Here is a 19,197-nt window from a genome sequence, read left to right as displayed (position 1 = left end):
TAATATTATGTATTTGTATTTTGAGTTTCTATTATAAGGTTCCAATCAAGATTATCAATTTTAATGTCAGCAGAATGAATAACAAGCTGAAATAAAGATTCTAATTTCCTATATATTCCAAATTCAGAATTTGTATCTGGGACTATTTTTTCTATTGTAAACTCAAGGTATTTCTTGGTTTTGTCTTTAAAAAAGTAGACATTTTTGGGTTGTTCCTTTAATCCATTAATTATTATAGTGTTTATGTTAAGATCCATTCTTGAACTCCATTTATTCTTAATCACTTCTAGATCTGAATTTATAACTTGAAATTGTTTCTTTTTTGAATTTATAAGGTTGATACTTTCATATTCACCCGAGAACTCATAAATATTTTGAGTTTTAGAGTGTTCAAATTCATCTTCAAGAGAACTACCCTTTGAATATTGATGACTATTAGATAAATTACATAACTCCGAAAATTCTGTAACTTTTTTAACTTTCCAATTTATACAAAGAAATTCCCCTTTTAAGTAATTGTATGATTGCCCATCATCCAGATAACTCTTCCCAGTAGATATAATAGGGGAATCTTGATAAATTGGGAGGAATATTTCAATTTGAATTGGGAACTTATTTTGCAATTTAGATGAATGAACTAAGTCTTTTTGTAGTGTAATAATACTTGATTGTTTAACAAAGCATGGTGTGTAATCTTCTAATTTATAAGAATAATCAACAAAATGTTTGTTAGATTGAACAATATGATATTTAAGTTTCTTAAATTCATACCAAATTGTATCTTCAGTAATTAAAGGTAAATATATTGGTTGAATTATATGATCTTCAGAACATCTACATTTTTTAAAAGAGCTATCTGAATATATAGAAATCAAAAATACATCTGATACTATAAAAGAAGAATTTTCAATTTTTTTTCTTTGTATTTCATCAATTTGACCTATACTTTTAGCTAACCAAAATACAGGAGTTATTATTGGTTGCCCTTTAAATGAATATATTGATGCTGCAGTATACCAAAAAGATATAAGCTCATATCTTAATAATATTTGCTGTCTTACTATCTCAAGAACTTCATCATTATAAGCCCAAGGTTCACGTCTTGGGGAATCAATATGAGAGTGGCTACGATAAAATGGAAACCAAATTGCTAATTTATGCCAATATATAAATAAACATGAACAAGGATGTCCATAAAATCCTCCCACATCTGAACCTGTATATGAAATACCACATATTGAATTAATTAAATTCATTGGTATAACTGCTTGATAGCTTTTCCAAGATGATTCATTATCACCTGTCCACACATAACCAAATCTATGTGATCCAATATAAAAAGAACGAGTTAAAATATAAGGACGTTGAATATCATATAAATCACAAATTTCCCAAATATCTTCTTCATGGATAATCTGAAATTTTAATATTAAATCTGAATAATTTTTTTCATATTTAAAATCTTTATTAAATATATTATTAAGTTCCCTTTCTTCTTTAAGATAATCTATTTCTAACTTCTTATAATCTTCATTATTGCATCTACTAGTAGTTAACTTTAAATTAGCAGTAAGTATCCCCCTAAATGTAGATTTGAGATGGTTTAATCCATATATATTATGTACTTGTCTATGCTCTATATTCTTATAATGAAATGAATATTTTGGTAAAGTTAATTCTGGACTTGAAAATACAGAAGGTTCATTCATATCAATCCAAAATTCCAAATTTAATCCTTTAGAATAATATTTATGTATATAAAACTTTGAATATATATCTAATACATATGGATTCAAAAAATCAGGATATTTTACTTTACCAGGCCAACATAAGCCAATAAAATCTTTCCATTGCTCATTATTATATACTCTAACCCAATTTGATAATTTTGAAATATTATACAATTTTTTATAACATGTATCAAACTCTAATTCATGAGTATCTTGTATATTTTCTAATATATTATAAACAAAATATTCATTTTCCTCAGATTCTAATAAATCTTGAATTTTTATATGTGGATCTGCTATTATTACCAAAGTCCTATTTTGATCATCTAACTTATTTAACATCAGTTCTATATCTGGAAATTTTGTTTTATTCCAAGTAAAACATTGTCTTTTATCTAAATGTTCAATATCTAACCAAATAGCATCCATTGGAATTTTAAATTGATTAAATAATTGCGATAATTCTAAAACTTCTTCTTGTGTAAAATAATTCCAACGAGATTGATGTTTCCCAAGTGCAAATCTAGGGGTCATCATTGGAAATCCTGTAATCATATGATATATAAAATAAAAATTTTTTATTGAATCAGACATCCACAATAAAATATCCATTATACCAGTTTCAGATATCCACCATGAGTCTGTATATAATTCATTTTGTGTTTTTGAAGATATCTTTGATAATCTTCCTCTTCTAATACTCATAAATGTATCTGAAGGATTATTCCATAATATACCAGAAATCCTACAATTCTTATATTTATTATCATCAATGTTCTTATTTATTAAACAATCTTTTCTATTAGAGTTTAAATATTCAACTTCATTATATTCATTATTATATACTCCTATTAATATTGGAATATTACCATAAAGAGAATTAGGTTTATTATACTCATATGTAAATACATCTAAATTATAGAATCTATATGAATCTTCATATTCATCCAAATTAATATTTGTACTTCGTTCAGCACCTCCATAAATATTATGAGTTAAATGAAATCTGATATCAGTTCCTACAGCTGTTGGTCCATATACTTTGTAATCTGGATATCCATCAAAAATATCAAACCAACCATTGTTATTATATATACTATATGCATCAATAATTTGATTACTGAATCTATATTCTCTAATACTATCATTCTTTATATTCAAAATATTAAAGTCATATCCAAAATATTTTATAATAATTCCTAATAAATTATATATAAAATTATTATTTCTCTCTTTTATTTGAATAAATTTAAAAATCTCATCTATTTTCATATTATTTGTTATTTTATTATTATGTATTGAATCTTCCTTCTTATCTATCTTCATTAAAGGTCTAACCCTTTCGAAATTAAAATGACCATTATAATTAATACTATGTATATTTTCATTATTAAAAAAAGTTTCAATACTAAAAGGGCTAAAATTTATTATTATTGTAAACTTATTTTCTGTACTTTTAAATTTATAAGTATTGTTATGTTGATTATATAACTTTTCACTATATTCATCAATAGTATAACTAAGTTTTACTATTCCCTTCATATCATTTATATCTAATTCAACATCATTATTATTATTAATAAGAAAATTATCTAGTAAAGAATCCATTATGACTTCATTTGTTTCAAATTTAAAACGTTTAAAATTAATAAGTGGTTCTATTTCATCAATTTTTAAACGTATGCAACCAAATGAATATGCATTTACTAACACTTTTAATGGAACTATTTCAGGTGATAAAGGATTATAAATAAGTAATGAAAGTGTACTATTCTCTATATTATTTAAATCATCATTATTATTATTAATACCAATATGTGAATGAATTCTTACAGATCCTGGTTTTACATGCCATGGTGATAATGTCCTATACTTAATATATTTGCAAAACTTCTTATATCTAATAATGAATGGTGAAGACTTCTCGGTTCTAAATATACTTTTGTTTTTAAATGAAGTAACAGTTCCAATTATAAACCTTGCGATATAACTAATTGAAAATACAATATTACTTATAATATTCGGAATACAAATTCCTTTTACATACATAGTAATGAAATCTATTAATCACAATATATATACAAGAGTAATATAAAAATTATTTAGAATTACAAGTCAATATTATAAATAGATGTTTTTATTGCTCGTAACCGCAACACTTTAGTCATCTAATTAGTGTCTGAAGTCAAGTCCTGCAATAACTCCCACCATTAACCCATATATACATATAATTTCATATAAGAATTCAATTTAATAAAGATCCTTTATATGGTTTTATATTTTACAAATTAGTCCTTTTTTCTTTGTCTCCTTTTTTCAATATAAAAATTTGAAATTCTATGGATGCAACAACACTATAGGCGGTGTTATCATAATAAATATGTCTCCTCAATATTTTTTTATTATATATATAATAAAAAATCACTACAATTTATATATATTAGAAATATGTCTTAATAATATTTTATTTATATAAATTAGTACCCCTTATATTTATAAAATGAAAAAAAAAGTAAAAAGAAGTAATTAAAATAGCGCCTATTTTCCGCGCTTATTTTTAGAGACAGAACTGTTTTATCTGCATGAAGGCGTGTACATATCTATGGACTGCATGAATAACGGTAATAAATTGAAAGATATTTATTTCTCTCTTTCTTTTCCTTTGGAAGACAACTAGAAATCTTATTTATCTGTATTTTTAGAAATAAAATAAAGTTGAAGATATGGCATCTGCATGGGATAACTTATTAAAAGAATGGCTTATTGACACTAAAACCGTCTGTCTAGCAGGATTATGTTCTATAAGTAGTCATTCAATATATGCTGCTTGTTCAGATGAAGGTGATCCATGGAAAGAACTAATTAAGGAAGATCATGAAGTAAATGTCACGCAAGTAGATGGTGTTTCTGAAGCACCTGAGACAGTTAATGAACTTTCTACTATAATATCAGCTGTTAGTGAAGGTTCTTCACCTAAAGGGGTATGGGTAGGTGGTAAGCAATATAGAATTATCAGTGTAGAAAAAGGTTTTGAACAAAACAATATAAATGTCATTTTTTGCACAAGAAACCAAGGTGGTTGTTTTCTCGTAGATACAGGTAATGATAATGTAGTTATATGTGTCTATGATGAAACAAAGAATCAAGTTGCAGGTAATTGTAAAAAGAATGCCTTAGTATTTGCAGAATACCTTGCTGCACAAGGTTACTAAGTAGATCAATTTGATAGATAGCATTACAATAAGTAAGGAGAATGTTGTGTAGATGTTAGAATAGACCTTTTGTTTATTCTTATTACTAAAATCAATGCAATTGCCTTTTTCTTAGTAAATCTCAGATATAACTTTCAGTATTAGGTCTGTATATTGCATTAATAGTAGAATATTTTACTTTATCTCAATAAATATTAGATATATCCATTATCTAGCCAGTTATTATGCGATGTATTAAGGTCAATTAGATCGTTGTTTGGAATATAGTTAGTTGTAGGTAATGTCTGTGCTTTAGATAAATTGCGAAATTTTATATCTTGATTATTCATTACTGAGGAGATTGGATTTTCAATTAATTTATCATGATTAATTTTATTATGTATATTTTGTATATTATAATTATTTGAATCCCATGATACTCTTAAAACTTTGGAAATGATTAAACCATTATATGTTGGAGGAATTTCATCATCTTCTTTAGGATCCATCCAAACATATGAATCTCCATTTTTAACTTTAAATCTAAAGTAATAATTTCCTAATAAAGGAAATTTACTTCGAATGTGTTTTATAGTAATATTAGATTGTGTATTTATATGAAACATATTTGGATATTCTTCAGAGTCATAATCACTTGGTATAAAATAATATATAGGAATTATTTTTCCTCTTCCATTAGTGGTCATTCTATGAATACAAAAATCTTACAAATATATTAGCAAGATTGTAAAGAATCTAAATGTAGAATTAATTTAATTATAATAATAAAGATCAAAATAATAGTAATAAAAAGGTTATTGGCGGTAAAATAATACCGCCTTTCCTGCGGGTATCGGGTTTCATCTAAAAACAAAATATTTTTAGATTTTATAGTAATGTAAAGTACAATAATTATCTTTTTTTTTGTTATTTAGAAACAATCTAATTGATATTTAAATTTAAGATTTCTAATAATTTTTGTTTTATAATATTTTTAAATAATAGAGATCAATAAATTCAGTAATAGTAATAGTATTTTTATATATTTCGGTATGTTGTATTAAAATAATACTCTAAATTAATAATAATAAGGTAATATTACTATCATATAAATAATAAATAATATGTACATGTATATGTATAAGTTAAAAACAATTATATAACTTGTTTATAGGATAATTATGTTGGTGAAATAACTAATAATATAACTTCAGTTAACCACTTCAAATATTCTACCTTTTATTACATATTCTTAAGATATTATCATATATATTATACATATATTGTTTTAATACAAATATTTTAAATATCAAAGATTCTTTTAGTAGAGATTTATTTATATATTTATATTATATAGTCTAGGTCTATTAATTCTATAGAAATTGAAGGAGTTTTTATAAATATATATATATATATAGAATAATAGTGATCTTTTATGATATAACTAAACAAATAAAAGTAAATATTTAAAGTATTGCCTATTTTATTAAAATCATATAATAAATACTATTAATATTTAAAATAATACTCATACTAATAATAATAAATTAATAATAATATTATCAAATAATTTGGATTACAAAAAGTATATTTAATTTAATTATATTATTAAGTTTGGAATAAAAAAAAAGTGATAATTTTTAATATATTAATATTTAATATTATATTTGTTATAAGTTAGTAGGATATATAAGTTAAATAGTACTAATATATATTGAAAGTTTTAAGATATCATTAATAATAAGATTTCGTTCTTTAATTTAATATTTATTTATTTTGATTTATTCCAAAAAATGATCTATATTAGATATTCAAATTAGGTTTAATTATAAATTATGATTAAAAAAAAAGGAATCCTAATAACATAAAAGATTTAGATGTAACGATATTTTAAGTTTACTTCATTTCTTAATATATTTATTTAATTAATATCACGTAATATATGTTCTATTAAGTATTAATATTGAATATTTGAATATTCTTTTTATAATGAATTTTTATTCATTAATAAATATTTTCAATAATTTATAAAAAAAAACAAAATTTTAAATAGTTCTTAATGATAATATATTTATAATAAATGATTGTAAATATATATTTGATAATATTAAATAAAATAGTCACCTAATACTTAATATAATATATTATAGTAATTACCCTTTGATTATTTTTGTAAAATTGAGCATGAAACTAATAACAGAAATTTATTAATTTAAAAAATCCTTTTGCTGTATGAATATTAGAAAGATATCGTTTAAAAATTACTAATAATTTTTCTAAAACTACATTATATATTCACTAATTTCTAGGTTGGTTACGAATATTTACAATTGAAATTTGTTACCAATGAAAGCTACTCACAAATATCTAAAAGTAGGAATATTACAGTTTATATTATCAAGTAGTATATAATTTGTCATTTTAAGTAAATATTACAATAATTTTATCTAGTATTTAAGTTAATCATTTATTTAAATGATTTATATTATGATACTTGAAATATTTAGATTTAAGACCAAATAAACCATGATATCTTTCTAAGTTTAGTGATTTTTGAGTATTTTGATCTAAATTATTACTTGTGCAACTACAAGATTGAGATTTAGTATTATATTTCTTACCTATATTATTAAACCACATTAATATTCCACTATTTAATGACTTATTGAATATTCTTTTAAATTTTGTTCTTTTCGAAATTTTATTGAAATTTTGTTTATTATCATTTAATATAGTTCCTTCTATAGATCTTTCAACTTTGTTATTCGTTAAATTTGGATTTTTTTGATCTTTATCTTTATCAAAAATATTATTCTTATCAATAGGTGAATAAGATATAATAGATGGTGAAAATGATATTGAAGGTTCTGAATTAGATCTTTTTTCTTGTTGAATATCTTTTTTAGAAATGTATTCAGTTTCTTTATCACTTATATTATTAAGATCATCATTACTATTTATATTCAATATTTGATATTTTGGTGAAGTCATTGCAGTACTTTCTGAATTTGGTGATATTTCATTCACTAATTCTTTTCTTATTATATCTGCACCAATTCTTTCAATACTTGATAAAATAGTAAATGATTGAAGTGAATCATTAATAACATCACTAATAATAATATTATTAATTGTATTTGAAGCTGCACTACAATAACTATTTGTATCATCAAATGTAAGTGAGGAAGAATCTGATATTGTTTTTATTGAATATTCTTTAATAAATGATATATTTGAATTAAAAAAGTGTCTTTTATTAATAGTATTATTAAGTTCATCATTTATTATTACTTGACTATTAGAATTATCTTTATTATTTGATTCTTGAGATGTTGATTCATAATATTTATTACTACCTGAAGTAGGTGTTATACCTGTAATTGAAAATTCATTATTCCCAAAATTTTTATCTATATTATTATTTTCAGATAAACTATCATTGACTTCATGATCTAATTTATCTAAATATCCTTGTTCATGAATCTCATTATTTTCACAACATTCATTTAAATCACTACTTGTACATGTATGATAATGATGGGTTATTTGATCTGAATTATATTTTAAATATTTATGTTTATTAATATCCTTTATTTCATTAAGATTATTTAATAAATCTATTCCAAGTATATCATAAATATCTTTTTGCAAATAATTAATACCTATTGGATCCCATAATATACTTTTTCTATTTCCCTTATAGCGTACAGTACCATTTGAATTCTCATCATTAAAAAGTAAATGACATTTCTTTATTTTTCTGAAGTCTGGGATAATTTTATTGTTATTTTTACATTCAATTATATATCTAGTAAATCCATTATTAGGATGAAATCTTGGATCACTATATTGTATGTTACTATTACTTGGAAATTTAAATGGATAAAACGGGAATGATTTATTCTTCTCTGTTCCACCAAAATACTCCTCTATTTGACATGGATGTATAATTTTAAATAGTTGATGTTTTATATCATTTCTACACAATACAATCTTATGCTGTTGTAAATCTGTTAAAAATTGCTTCATTATATTCCAAATAGCTTGTATAAAAACTGAATCATGTAATACAAACATTTTATATAATCTAAATGAGTATTGATTTGTTAATAGTGAGGAAATTTCACTTAATGTTGAAATAGGGAAAGATGTTAAACTCACACCTCTTACATCTATCAAGGCTAGGCATGTTTCAATTTTACCAGGTATCATCAAATATCTTAATCCCCATTCTAAACAGAATACAATTAGACGAATAAATCTCTGAATTGGAAAATTTTTCCCTATCTTTGCTAATTTTATAACTAATATAGGTCTTAAACTAAAATCTCTACCATGCCAGTATATTATTCCATCTTCTAAATCTCTACGTAGTTCTACATCAGTATCTTTTAAAGGATATATAGATCTTCTCCAAGAATACATATTTTTAACATGATGTACAGTTTTTACTATATAATTACTGGGATATCTTCTCTTATTAAATATTAATATACGTAATAGTATAGGACTTAATTCCATAGGTACTTCAAAATTATTAGATCTACAGTAATTATCAAATTCATCTAATAATTTTGTTTCATTTTCTAATAAATCAACATGTAAAAATATTTGTCTAATTTTGAATTCAGATGATGATCCAGTATTAAATTTTGTAAATACATCCTCATCTACAGGGTTATATACTAATACTTCACTAGGTATAGTATAATCATCTAGTGACTCTGTAATTTCTAAAGCTCTCCCAAGTTTTTCCACCATATTTATATCCAGGTTTTGAATATCATTACCCATATACTTTAAATTTCCTGTCATTAAAATGAATGTTCTATATTATTCGTAAAGGAGTATATAACAGCCTTTGCTATTATTATAGACTTATTCGGAGTTTCTTATGATCTCCATAAATATATAAATTATTCAACTGGAATAAGTTTTAATACTTCTTAAATATAAGAATGACCGAAGTCATTAATGAAAAATATACAGTACGAGATAAACCCGCCTAAACATCCTAAAAATTCTAGTTATATTAATTAAAGAAAATATAAAGAAAATATTTAAAGGTAGAAATCTTATTATCTCGAATATTTTATTAAATTTTATCTTAGTATAGCTTAATAAATATCATATTAAGATATATTTGAATATAAGGAATTTGTTTTATATTACATATATTTGGAAAAAAAACGTGACTTATTATTAAGTGTAATAGAAAATTAATAAAATAGGAAAAATATGACTTTTGAAGAAAATAAGTGGGTAAGTAAATCTATTTTTTGAAATAATTATGTTTATATAGCCTTATTTTATATTATTACACTTTAATTAATTGTAGTAAATATGAGAATATTCAATTCTTGGAAATTCTAAATCCACATTGTATTAGTTATACACCCTTTAAAGTATTTAGAGAATATTTAGATATATCTCAAATAATATAAGTTTTGATTGAACTAATATTTATAAAGTAACAATATAATGTATTTATTTGTTTTAGCATTGATTCTAAGATCATTATAATATTACCGATTATTTCCCAATTATTTATAAAATAAATAGAAATTTGGTCATCAGAGAAATTTAAAGATAATAATTTTAGAAATATATTCCACAATACAGCCAATCTTAGTTTTATTAAAAAATAATAATGTTGATATGAGTATTACTAAAGATATAATCCAAATAATTAGAAATTCTAGCTTTTTTTTTCTTTGAAATCTTTATAACTAAGTTAAATATTTCAAATACAGTTGATAAATTATCACTAATATAAAAGTTCCCAATTTTAAATGAATTGAGTTATTCAATATAATTTTAAGGTAAATAATAGTTGAATATAAATATAATATATTAAATTGAAATTACTTTAAAATTAATTGTAATAATAAATAACCCCATAGTTAAAATGAATAATAAATTTTTTGATTGAGATTTATATTTCATATCTGGTAAGTAGTAATACTTTATTTAAAATTAAATCAATAGGTTGGTATGAAGAAAAATGGGAGAATTAAGTTTGGAGAATATTGAAAGGAATACCTAGAATACTTGTATTATTTGATTATAATTTATATAGGCACAGTTTTAACCATAATATTGAATAGCTCCCACTTTACATATTTTATTTCTGTAATTTTAAATAATTTCCTTGATGATTATAAATTTTTTCAATAAAATTCAATAATAAAAATATAAAAAATGCCATTCTTATTGTGACTTGGTATGATTATAGATGATATTAACAATAAGAAAGGCTAATTATTAATAAACAAACTAGCTTTTAAAATTTTTTAGATATAAAGTTTGAATTTTTAGTTATTTTCATTTAGAGAAATTTTTATTGGAACTAATTTCTTCGTATTTTTAAGATACCAGCTAATAGTTGAGTCCCAAGGAACTAAACAATCATTAGCAGAACTTTTAAAATAAACTGAGGTATTTGGGTTATATCCAATTAATTCTTGAATTCCAATAATCCATCCATCAAAATTTTTGTCGAAAAATACTGATGTTAAATAGTTAGGCTGTGAGCTATAATTTTGTTGTGTAGCGACATTCTTCTTAAAAAAGGAATTTGTAACTGGGAAGTGTTTATACAATGGACGACCATTGTATATACCATTAAAGCGATACAATCCTTGAATTACCTCCAAATTTGGAATATTATAGTTTATTGGAAGAGTTACAACTATAGTCTTATATTTATGATGTATATTCCCATTATTTATCATTGAATTAGCCTGGTCATGTAGCCATTGTCCATTTTCTGGACAGATTACTGGAGAAAATGAGGGTTGAGAAGAGTTTGAACCTATAGTTTGATTTAATTTATTAGATTCAATAATAATTAGCTTGTTCTGTGTATTAAGTGGAATATTTAATGATGAATATGTTGGCAATTCACTTTGCTCATAATTATTTGATTGTACTAACTCAATTTGTGAAGGTTTGTCTTCAAGATTTGAAGTTTTTTGTATTACTTGGGATTGGTTAAAAGTATTACTTGAATTATCTTGTTCTTTTTGTAGATTAGTTTTAGAAGATTGTTTATAAGAGGTTACTGAAGTTAGTTGATTCTGGTTTAGTGTAGTATTTCTCTGTACTCTCAAAGGTAAATCTGATTCAACACCTTTGATATCACCTAGAGAGGTATTTCTTAATTGTTGATTTAATTGGCTAGAGTTAATCTGTGGATTATCGGGAAATTCCTGGCTTTTTTGATCATATAAAATTGACGAATTTTGTCTGAGGATAGGAGTTCTCATTGCTTCACTTGGAGCTGAAGTTGACGTTACTGTCTGTTGAGGCATCTGCATTTGCGTCTGTGTTGATATTCCTCCTTGATTATTAGAATTTTGTTGAGGTATTAATCCACCCTGATTTAGTATTTGCATTGGTATCCCTACTTGATTATTAGAATTTTGTTGAGGTATTAATCCACCCTGATTTAGTATTTGCATTGGTATCCCTCCTTGATTATTAGAATTTTGTTGAGGTATTAATCCACCCTGATTTAGTATTTGCATTGGTATCCCCCCTTGATTATTAGAATTTTGTTGAGGTATTAATCCACCCTGATTTAGTATTTGTATTGGTGCCCCTCCTTGATTATTAGAATTTTGTTGAGGTATTAATCCACCCTGATTTGGTATTTGTATTGGTATCCCCCCTTGATTATTAGAATTTTGTTGAGGTATTAATCCACCCTGATTTGGTATTTGTATTGGTATCCCCCCTTGATTATTAGAATTTTGTTGAGGTATTAATCCACCCTGATTTAGTATTTGTATTGGTATTTCTTCTTGATTATTATAAATTTGTGGTAACCCTTGGCCTGGCATTTGTATTGGGAAATTCCCCTGATCAATATTATTTGGACCATATTGTAATGGCTGACTTTGAATTTGTGGTATGAAGCTATTCTGTTGCATAGCTTGCTGATATCCTTCTTGAAATCCTTCTTGAACTTGTTTTTGTCTTAATTTTTCCTGTCCTTCTGTAGAGAATTGATCAAAATTCGGTAAGATTTCTGAAGCTGGACTATTATTTATTTCATTTACATCTGCTGAATTCCCATTGTCAAACTTTTTAGGAATAAAAGTTTTTGCAATATTTTCTATTTCTGGTATTGCTTCTGATGCCAGTTCACCAATAACTGGTAAAGTTGACATAAAAGGTATTGGAAGTTGCCTAACTGGTGCACTGTGAACATTAGATTCAATTTCACTTAATGGTTGTATATTATCATCTAAATCAGTACTCAATTCCAAATATGAATTATCTTCTATAGATCCGAACTCATTACCATTTGTTGCATGTATACTTCTTGACTCTTTTGTTGTAAAGGATGTTTTGAGTTTATTACTTGAACTACTAATTACCCTATCTTGAAGAGTACCCACTGAACCATTATTTCTAGAACTCATTAAACGATTACTTTCAAGTTCACTACACTTCACATTGAGTTCCATTGATACCCACCTCTTTTGAGTTATATCCCATAATCTCCAAATTCTTGGAAATTTACTTCCTAAATCCCCACCACCTAATGCTATAAAACCATTTAATGGTGTGAAATCATAATCTAAGAACCATCCAGTTTTATTTAGTGGAGCACTTGCATAATATATGTATATAGGACTATCTGTTGACTTAGTATATTCATATAACCTCAAAGTATGTGTATTTAAATCGTCATAATTAGAATTCTCTGAGTTACTATTACCTCCATTAGTAGGTACTTGTTTCCATATTCCATTAAACATAAAAAGTGAGTCTTTAAATCCTGTAACATTATAACGATTACATGAGCTTTCACCTTCTAAGGACTCTTGTAATCTTCTTACACTTGGTCCAATTGAAACTTTTTTAGGTCTATTCCTAACTCCTAAAGTAGAATTAGATGTATGTTTATTTTCTAAATTATTTGTATGATACTTATTAGTATTCTGATTTATATTATTATCATCACATCTAACATGAATTGGTAAATTTGATAATACCTTTGATGAGCTTGAAGTCACAGAATTTCCGTTGAATAATCCTTCTTGAATATCTGAAAAATCTTGAGTTAGTATAGATAACCATTCTACAAAGTGTCCATCTTGTCCTTTATTAAATGGTGTTATATACCTATTTGTATTAAATGCTACAATATGTAGTTCCTGTTCATTCAATTCGGTATTTTTACCATTTTTACTCTGTGAATATTCTCCAATTTCAGATTCCATAGATTTTATTTGGGATATATCATCAGTTATTACCCAGATTCCTACAGTATTATCAAAATATAAATACCATATACAACCTGTTCTATCATGATGAGTATAATAATAGTAATAATAGTTATATTGAACTTTATTATCCTGATGATGTATAGATCTAGTATTATTTAGATAATTAGAGACTTGGTTATTTAAAATTTTATTCTCAGAACTACGCTTTGTTATATTTAAACTTGTTATATCAGTTTCTTTTTGATTTGATTTTTTATAATCTATCTGTATTTTTTGTAAGTTCCACTTTCCATTTAGTATACTAAGTTGTTTTGGCCAATTATCCATTATACCAATATTACATAAATCTGAAGATTGAGTTAATTCTTTTCTAGACATATTTTCGACAAATTTAGTTTCTTTAAGGCACTTCACTCTCGTTATAGTGTTTATATATGCACCATTCTTAGTATCTAATTTGTTTAACCAACTTCCCTGATTCATTTTATTATCTTCAATAAAACCTATTATTGAATTAGTACTATCATTTCTCGTACAAATCCACTTTGTACCAATCCAATAGAATAACCTGATCTCCCCATTACTTTCTATTTTAGTCCAAATACTTAATTTTCCATTTAACTTTTGTAACTTAAACACACCAGAACATGATATTGCCTCAATAGATGTACCTATAATTTCAATATAGGGACAATCATCCTCATTAATATGAAATTCACCTTTAGGTACTGTCTTAGGTACAAAAAATAGCTTGGATAAGTCTATATTTGGCACAAAGCTTGTTATTGGAGATTTTTGACTACATATGACTGGTTTCTGTTTGATAGCATTAATGTGCATCGAAGATTGTGAGTACTTAGGATCTTTATTATTAGATTTACAATATACATCAACAATTGAGTAACTGGAAGATAAATTTTTATTAACTTCCTGATTATACTCCCTCTCAGAATGTAACTGATCTGCTATTAAAATCCATCTTCCAGTGGGAGGTATAGTTGAGTCATTGAAATTTACAGCCATTAGCATCCAACCACTATGTAATATACGATTACTTCTAAGAGATGCAAAAAGATCTAAAGAATTACCCTTAATAACAGACGTCTCATGCCTCTTGTGTATTTCCCATTGCAGTTTATATGAGTTATATAACATTACTAGTGAGCTATAAAGTTTAATATATATAGGACGAATATCTCCATTAAATCTATCTGCCAAAGTTCCAACAGTAGACCATATACCATTAAGTGTAGCTCTAATAGACCATCCTTGCATTGATATATTATCACAGGAATTTACATTTTCTACCTGTTTAACTGAGGAACATTTAAGCTCAACTAATGTTGTTTCTGGAGATCCTTTATTAGTTTTAGATAAATCTGGTACCCAAACTAAAGTATTATGACTACCAATAGACGTCAGTTGTACTGGATTTGTATCATACATATAACCTAAAACTTCATTTTTTACAGTATTTATACATACCCAAGTATTCTCCCTCCAGAATAATACTAATCTATCTCCATTTATATCTAAACTTGTCCAATATGTCTTCTGTTTATTACTTCTTGGTATAGAAGTAAAAATACCTTCACAATCCAATTTTTTTACAGGTATCTCACTATTCATAGACTTAATTTCTAAGTATTTGCAAGAATATTCAAATGGACTTTCACACATGCTATCAATATTCAATGATTCTTCATTCATGAAAGTTACGGAGACCATACTTAAATCTCTAGTTCTTGTACTGGAATTTCCAATTTTGTTGCGATAATTACTGAATGATAAAGGACGCAATTTCCCATCATAACATTGTGAATATATATCCACATTCAAAAGAGCATCAGATTTCATCCTATAACCAGGTGGACATCCCTTTTCACAATATTCACCATGTTTAAGTAACCCTGTACATGTTGAAAAATTTAAAATTCTGTGACCATTTTTATAAGTTATTTTTGGGGCTGTCATACATGATGAAAATTCTTCACATGGTCTACATGCCCCTCCACAATCTACACCTTCTTCATTATTATCTTTTACAGAATTCATACATGATGGATATACAAATTGAATATGAATTGGCTGAATATATGAGGGACTTAATGAAAGTTGCCATGTATTTCCCAAATATAATGGGTCCGAAATATCCATATTTTCTATTCTATATGCAATAATATTTTCCCCTGATACAAATACCCATACTTGCTTGTTCATTTTATTATGGTAAGAGTACAAATTAAATTTTGGAAATCCCTTTACTAAACTTAACATCAATCTTTCATTGTAATATCCATTTCCACTTATTTGCACATATTCATTACTCCTTGTTCCATTAGTATTTGGAATATAGCAACCTGCTATTGGTAAGGATGGTGGAAAAGGTATTACAGTAACATCTTCAAGAGAAAATGGTAATGGACCCGTATACACTTTATTAACCAAAATAATCCAAACATTTAATAGGAATATATAGGATTTTAACATCATTTAGATCTTTTAAAAACAAAGCATTCAAAAATAACTATATATAAAATTGCAGAGAATATTTTTAAAATATCTTATATCTTAGTATAATATATAAAATTCGTATATTCTACTTTTTGCATGCAATAAAAAGTTCTTAGTTATTTGTATACCGGTATGAGTATCGAATATATATTCAATACCGGTTTATATTAAAAAGAAATTAGTGGGTAATTATTGCATGCATGTATGATTTTTATATTGAAAGTTGAAATAATAATTTAATTTAGCAATCTAACTTAAATGATAACGGTATTAATGGCAAAATCCCTAATTGTGATCCGCTTTTGTTAGATGTTTCTGCTGACAATTTAGAGATCCCGCTTGGAAAAGGTATCTTTGACGCTATCTTTTTGAGGGATGCTCGAAATATCAGAAATTGAAGATCAAAATATCTAATACTGAAAAAATTAAAGATATAAATATCATAATAAGTAGATGAATTCTATAACTGGTAGATTCCTTCCAGGTTTGTATCGTAGCTTAAATAATATTCAAAGGTGTCTATTACACTCAGAGAAAAGATTGATCACACATAAATTTGATGCCTTGGTAATTGGAGCTGGTGGATCAGGATTACGTGCAGCTACAGGCTTATCAGAGCTGGGTTTTAAAACAGCTTGTATATCAAAAGTATTTCCAACAAGAAGTCATACAGTTGCAGCTCAAGGTGGAATTAATGCAGCATTAGGAAATATGACAGAAGATGATTGGAGATGGCATGCATACGATACAATCAAAGGAAGTGATTGGTTAGGAGACCAAGATGCTATTCAACATATGTGTAGAGAAGCCTGTGATGCAGTTATTGAGCTGGAAAGCTTTGGATTACCATTTAGTAGAACTGAAAAAGGGTTAATATATCAAAGAGCATTTGGAGGACAATCTCTAAACTATGGTAAGGGAGGGCAAGCTTATCGTTGTGCTGCAGCTGCAGATAGGACAGGACATGCAATGTTACATACACTGTATAGTCAGGCTTTAAAACATGATTGTACATTTTTTGCGGAATATTTTGTATTAGATTTAATAATGTACCAAGGCCAATGTTGTGGAGCAATAGCAATTTGTTTAGATGATGGATCTATTCATAGATTTTATGCAAATGACACAGTTATAGCAACAGGAGGGTATGGTAGAGTATATTTATCATGTACAGCAGCTCATACATGCACTGGTGATGGGGGTGCAATGGCAGTAAGGGCTGGCATACCATTACAAGACCCTGAATTTGTTCAGTTCCATCCTACAGGTATCTTCCCTGCAGGATGTCTAATTACTGAGGGATGCAGAGGTGAAGGTGGTATACTAAGAAATAATGAAGGAGAACCATTTATGGCAAGATATGCCCCAATTGCAAAAGACTTGGCTAGTAGGGATGTTGTTAGTAGAAGTATGACGATGGAGATCATGGAAGGACGTGGATGTGGTATAGATAAAAATTACATACATCTAGACTTAACTCATTTACCACCCTCTATAGTACATGAGAGACTACCTGGAATTACAGAAACTGCAATGACATTTGCAGGCGTAGATGTTATGAAAGATATGATACCAGTATTACCTACAGCTCACTATAATATGGGTGGTATACCTACCAATTGGAAAACACAAGTAATTAAAACTGATAAAAGCACTGGTGAAGATCACATTGTACCTGGTTTATATGCAGTTGGAGAGGCTGCTTGTACAAGTATACATGGAGCTAATCGTCTTGGAGCTAATTCTCTGTTAGATTTAGTGGTATTTGGAAGGCAATCAGCTCGCACAATATCTCAAGTATCTAAACCAGATGGAAAACTAAAATATCCAAATATTCCAGATTCAATATCAAATGAGTTAATACGTAGAAATATTGATAATATTCTCAACTCAAAAGGAGATATTCCATATTATGAAATATACAATAGAATGCAGAACACTATGCAGAATCATGCTTCCGTCTTCAGAAATGGAGATTCACTTAAAAAAGGAGTAGATACAATGATTGAAGTGTGCAAATCATTTGAAAATATACGTGCACCTAAGGAAAAAGATTTGATATGGAATGTTGAACTCATTGACATACTAGAACTGCAAAATCTTCTTTCACTAGCTACATTAACCATGATGTGTGCTGAAAAAAGAACTGAGTCTCGTGGAGCTCATTGTAGAGACGACTTTAAACATAGAGATGACAAGGAATGGCTTAAACATTCTCTTGGTTGGCAAACTTCCTCAAATATTCGGGATGCAGAATTTGATATCACATACAGGAATGTGCAATTACAACCACTTGATGAGGAGATGAAATATGTTCCTCCAGCTAAACGAGTATATTAAACAATACTAAATCAATCATAATTACAATGTTATATTGCAGAAGTATAGCAATTAAAAGTATACATTATAATATTAATAAAAGTACATTTACACAATAAGTACCTTGTCTATAAATATACAATTATTTTCATTTATTTTGTCATTACATACCTTTACTTATAAACTTAGCTCTTTTTAAAGAAA

The 19,197-nt window shown here is 26.3% G+C and overlaps 6 protein-coding genes across 6 annotated transcripts, besides 22 other annotated features; 2 read left to right on the top strand and 4 right to left on the bottom strand.

The window, feature by feature from the left end:
- Positions 1 to 5: 5 nt before the first annotated feature.
- On the bottom strand, positions 6 to 3,779 carry CMU_043240 (glycosyl hydrolase; the record flags this gene model as incomplete). The annotated part of the gene is made up of 2 exons (XM_002139563.1): positions 6 to 2,483; positions 2,553 to 3,779. 2 exons carry the CDS (start codon positions 3,777 to 3,779, stop codon positions 6 to 8), a joined length of 3,705 nt encoding a protein of 1,234 aa, XP_002139599.1.
- Positions 1,419 to 1,483: a sequence feature (AT_rich).
- Positions 2,289 to 2,313: a sequence feature (AT_rich).
- Positions 2,910 to 3,025: a sequence feature (AT_rich).
- A 341-nt stretch (positions 3,780 to 4,120) lies between the features above and the next one.
- Positions 4,121 to 4,210: a sequence feature (AT_rich).
- Positions 4,211 to 4,453: 243 nt separating this feature from the next.
- Positions 4,454 to 4,942, top strand: CMU_043230 (uncharacterized protein; the record flags this gene model as incomplete). Its single annotated transcript, XM_002139562.1, has 1 exon — positions 4,454 to 4,942. One exon carries the CDS (start codon positions 4,454 to 4,456, stop codon positions 4,940 to 4,942), a length of 489 nt encoding a protein of 162 aa, XP_002139598.1.
- Positions 4,943 to 5,136: 194 nt separating this feature from the next.
- Positions 5,137 to 5,628, bottom strand: CMU_043220 (uncharacterized protein; the record flags this gene model as incomplete). Its single annotated transcript, XM_002139561.1, has 1 exon — positions 5,137 to 5,628. The coding sequence occupies one exon, from the start codon at positions 5,626 to 5,628 to the stop codon at positions 5,137 to 5,139; it is 492 nt and encodes a 163-aa protein (XP_002139597.1).
- Positions 5,293 to 5,347: a sequence feature (AT_rich).
- A 59-nt stretch (positions 5,629 to 5,687) lies between the features above and the next one.
- Positions 5,688 to 5,734: a sequence feature (AT_rich).
- Positions 5,735 to 5,870: 136 nt separating this feature from the next.
- Positions 5,871 to 5,925: a sequence feature (AT_rich).
- Positions 5,926 to 5,979: 54 nt separating this feature from the next.
- Positions 5,980 to 6,047: a sequence feature (AT_rich).
- Positions 6,048 to 6,178: 131 nt separating this feature from the next.
- Positions 6,179 to 6,277: a sequence feature (AT_rich).
- Positions 6,278 to 6,312: 35 nt separating this feature from the next.
- Positions 6,313 to 6,346: a sequence feature (AT_rich).
- Positions 6,347 to 6,417: 71 nt separating this feature from the next.
- Positions 6,418 to 6,480: a microsatellite.
- A 27-nt stretch (positions 6,481 to 6,507) lies between these two features.
- Positions 6,508 to 6,590: a sequence feature (AT_rich).
- Positions 6,591 to 6,675: 85 nt separating this feature from the next.
- Positions 6,676 to 6,771: a sequence feature (AT_rich).
- Positions 6,772 to 6,829: 58 nt separating this feature from the next.
- Positions 6,830 to 7,040: a sequence feature (AT_rich).
- An 81-nt stretch (positions 7,041 to 7,121) lies between these two features.
- Positions 7,122 to 7,142: a sequence feature (AT_rich).
- Positions 7,143 to 7,339: 197 nt separating this feature from the next.
- Positions 7,340 to 7,410: a sequence feature (AT_rich).
- Positions 7,385 to 9,736, bottom strand: CMU_043210 (CRAL/TRIO domain-containing protein; the record flags this gene model as incomplete). The annotated part of the gene is made up of 1 exon (XM_002139560.1): positions 7,385 to 9,736. The coding sequence occupies one exon, from the start codon at positions 9,734 to 9,736 to the stop codon at positions 7,385 to 7,387; it is 2,352 nt and encodes a 783-aa protein (XP_002139596.1).
- Positions 8,175 to 8,239: a microsatellite.
- Positions 8,476 to 8,538: a sequence feature (AT_rich).
- Positions 9,737 to 9,948: 212 nt separating the features above from the next.
- Positions 9,949 to 9,986: a sequence feature (AT_rich).
- A 771-nt stretch (positions 9,987 to 10,757) lies between these two features.
- Positions 10,758 to 10,816: a sequence feature (AT_rich).
- A 262-nt stretch (positions 10,817 to 11,078) lies between these two features.
- Positions 11,079 to 11,124: a sequence feature (AT_rich).
- Positions 11,125 to 11,235: 111 nt separating this feature from the next.
- Positions 11,236 to 16,650, bottom strand: CMU_043200 (uncharacterized protein; the record flags this gene model as incomplete). Its single annotated transcript, XM_002139559.1, has 1 exon — positions 11,236 to 16,650. The coding sequence occupies one exon, from the start codon at positions 16,648 to 16,650 to the stop codon at positions 11,236 to 11,238; it is 5,415 nt and encodes a 1,804-aa protein (XP_002139595.1).
- A 57-nt stretch (positions 16,651 to 16,707) lies between these two features.
- Positions 16,708 to 16,751: a sequence feature (AT_rich).
- A 148-nt stretch (positions 16,752 to 16,899) lies between these two features.
- On the top strand, positions 16,900 to 19,014 carry CMU_043190 (succinate dehydrogenase, flavoprotein subunit, putative; the record flags this gene model as incomplete). Its single annotated transcript, XM_002139558.1, has 1 exon — positions 16,900 to 19,014. The coding sequence occupies exon 1, from the start codon at positions 17,128 to 17,130 to the stop codon at positions 19,012 to 19,014; it is 1,887 nt and encodes a 628-aa protein (XP_002139594.1). The 5' UTR covers positions 16,900 to 17,127.
- Between the last annotated feature and the right edge of the window lie 183 nt (positions 19,015 to 19,197).

The sequence above is a fragment of the Cryptosporidium muris genome, genomic scaffold (genome assembly GCF_000006515.1).
Source record: "Cryptosporidium muris RN66 scf_1106632373453 genomic scaffold, whole genome shotgun sequence".
Classification (NCBI taxonomy): Eukaryota; Apicomplexa; class Conoidasida; order Eucoccidiorida; family Cryptosporidiidae; genus Cryptosporidium; species Cryptosporidium muris.
This window is presented reverse-complemented; position numbering and strand designations above follow the sequence as displayed.